General features: G+C 30.1%; 1 protein-coding gene across 1 annotated transcript in view; it reads right to left on the bottom strand.

Moving 5' to 3' along the window:
• LOC106472344 (cap-specific mRNA (nucleoside-2'-O-)-methyltransferase 1-like) overlaps nt 1–2,131 on the bottom strand; it is a gene marked incomplete at its 3' end in the record, with an annotated part of 67,602 nt that overhangs the window by 10,932 nt on the left and 54,539 nt on the right. The window contains exon 10 of the mRNA XM_013932980.2: nt 836–954. Within this exon, the coding sequence (XP_013788434.2) occupies nt 836–954 (119 nt within the window). The remainder of the gene's footprint in view (nt 1–835; nt 955–2,131) is intronic.

Below are 2,131 nucleotides of genomic sequence, written 5' to 3'. Positions count from 1 at the left end.
TCTATTTATGTGATCAGAAGTAATGTACCATATCGAAAGTTGAAACTGAAGCCAGTCATCATATGATGACAATGACAGTGTGACATCATGTACCATACTCGTTGCATTGAAAAGTCTGAATAAGCATAAAACAAGTAAGGTGATTCTGAGTCGAAAAGCCACATGCAATCTGGACTCCTCGGACAAAGGCCTTTCTAGTGATATATTTGTAGTGTTTGATCGAGAAATTTATGAGAAAAGTTCTGAACAGACAAACACAAGCATATCATTTACACAGATGTATTTAATGCATATCGATAAAACTTATTTCTCCTGCATTAAAAAGTTTGACTAAACAAAAAAACATGTAAAGTGATTCTGAATAGGAAAGCCAATATGTAATACAAAATCCTCAGACAAAGGCCTTTCTAATGATATGAGATTTGTAGCGTTTGCACAAGACACTTGCGAGAAAAGTTATGGACAGACAAATGCAAGTGTATTATTTACATATATTTTTTGTATGTTTATATGTATACAGAATATTTTATATATATATAGTTTATTCAGCACTAAATATATTTTCTACTTATACATGAATACAAAGGATTTAAATCACATATAACCTATTCTTCATAAACATTTCTACACATACAACATGTAGACACAGCTGTTAAATTTTATCTATAGCATACTCTTAACAAGCATTTTTATACTTACATATATACATATGTACAACTGTTCCTCACTAAACATTCATTTTCACATGTACACATACCAATTAAAGTGTAAACTATCTGTCACACAACATTTCATTTATATATCATATATAAATAGCAGTTAAAGTGAAACTTACTCCATCAGCCATAACAAAATGAAGCCCTCTTCCATCAGTATTCTCCATAACAAATCTTCTAAACTCTCGGAGATTCTCAGGAACATAGATATCACCATCACCTTCAACACCACCAACACCTAAAATATTATCAAATTAAGAATAAATTAGTTTCAGTAAATAACAAAATATTTTTTTCATAAATTAAAACAATACAAAGAAAAACAAGCTCAAGCCAACAATGTTAAATATCAATGTTCTGGTGTTAGTTACAATAACATAATTTATAATATGTATTTTATGTTTGTTTTGGATATTCAAGCAATGCTACACAAAGGCTATATGCTCTGGCTGTCACAAATTTTGAACTGACAGACTACATGAAAGGCAGCTAATCAACAGCATCCATCACCAACCTATGGTCTACTCTAATTCAATAGTACAAATTCAATATATGGAGCACAATTTTTTTATTTCTTTTTTTGTTGGTAGTTGATGTGAACCACGAACCCCAGATTCATTGTCTGGCATACTAACCATATTAGGCCATATAAATATTTTGTTTCTAGAGTAATAATGCTTATATGATTTCCCAATACATCAGAAAAATTACACTGTAATAAATTACCTAAAATCTTGTTTTACAATCAAGTTTTTCTTTCCTCTAGACACAGATGGGCAATTATGGGTAAAAGGTCATATGATCTCTAAGATATGATTTATGCAACAACAGGGGTGCAAACTTTGCACTATACTGCTAAATTCGAGTGTCTCATATAAATCCAGCAACATTAAATTTTGATGCAGTACACATTTACTTTTATTGACATAGTTTTTTTTTTATCCCTTAGCAACCACAACTGACCAATTTTCTCCACTTTGTTTTGGTTATTCATTGAGTCTGGACTTCTCACATACTCATCACCAAGCACAGGAAAGGAATATCATGTAAAGAAAAGTTTACTGAATTATCAATTACATATTTGTTCAGCAAGTCAAAGAAGGTACATAGGGAATAGTAAGCTTAATATGTAAAGATAAATGAACTACTTACGGTTTTCAAATAAAATAAAACTTAATATTTCTTGTTTAAAACAAAAGTTAAACTTAGCTAACTTAGTTTATAAATATGTTTTGTTGATTTAAAAAAAATAGTCATGCTTTTATTGGATACATGTAATCAACTATTGCAGTTAATAAAATTCATCAATAATTTGTACAGCTTCTCTTTCAGGTACGAAGTGTAGGTGATAATATCACTTGTTCATACCTATATATATTGGTATACTTTGGTGACAGATTTTCTTGTAGGCAGAT

This window comes from Limulus polyphemus, unplaced genomic scaffold (genome assembly GCF_000517525.1).
Source record: "Limulus polyphemus unplaced genomic scaffold, Limulus_polyphemus-2.1.2 Scaffold5263, whole genome shotgun sequence".
NCBI classification, from domain to species: Eukaryota; Metazoa; Arthropoda; class Merostomata; order Xiphosura; family Limulidae; genus Limulus; species Limulus polyphemus.
Note: the sequence above shows the minus strand (reverse complement) of the source record. Positions and strands in the feature narration are given on the sequence as shown.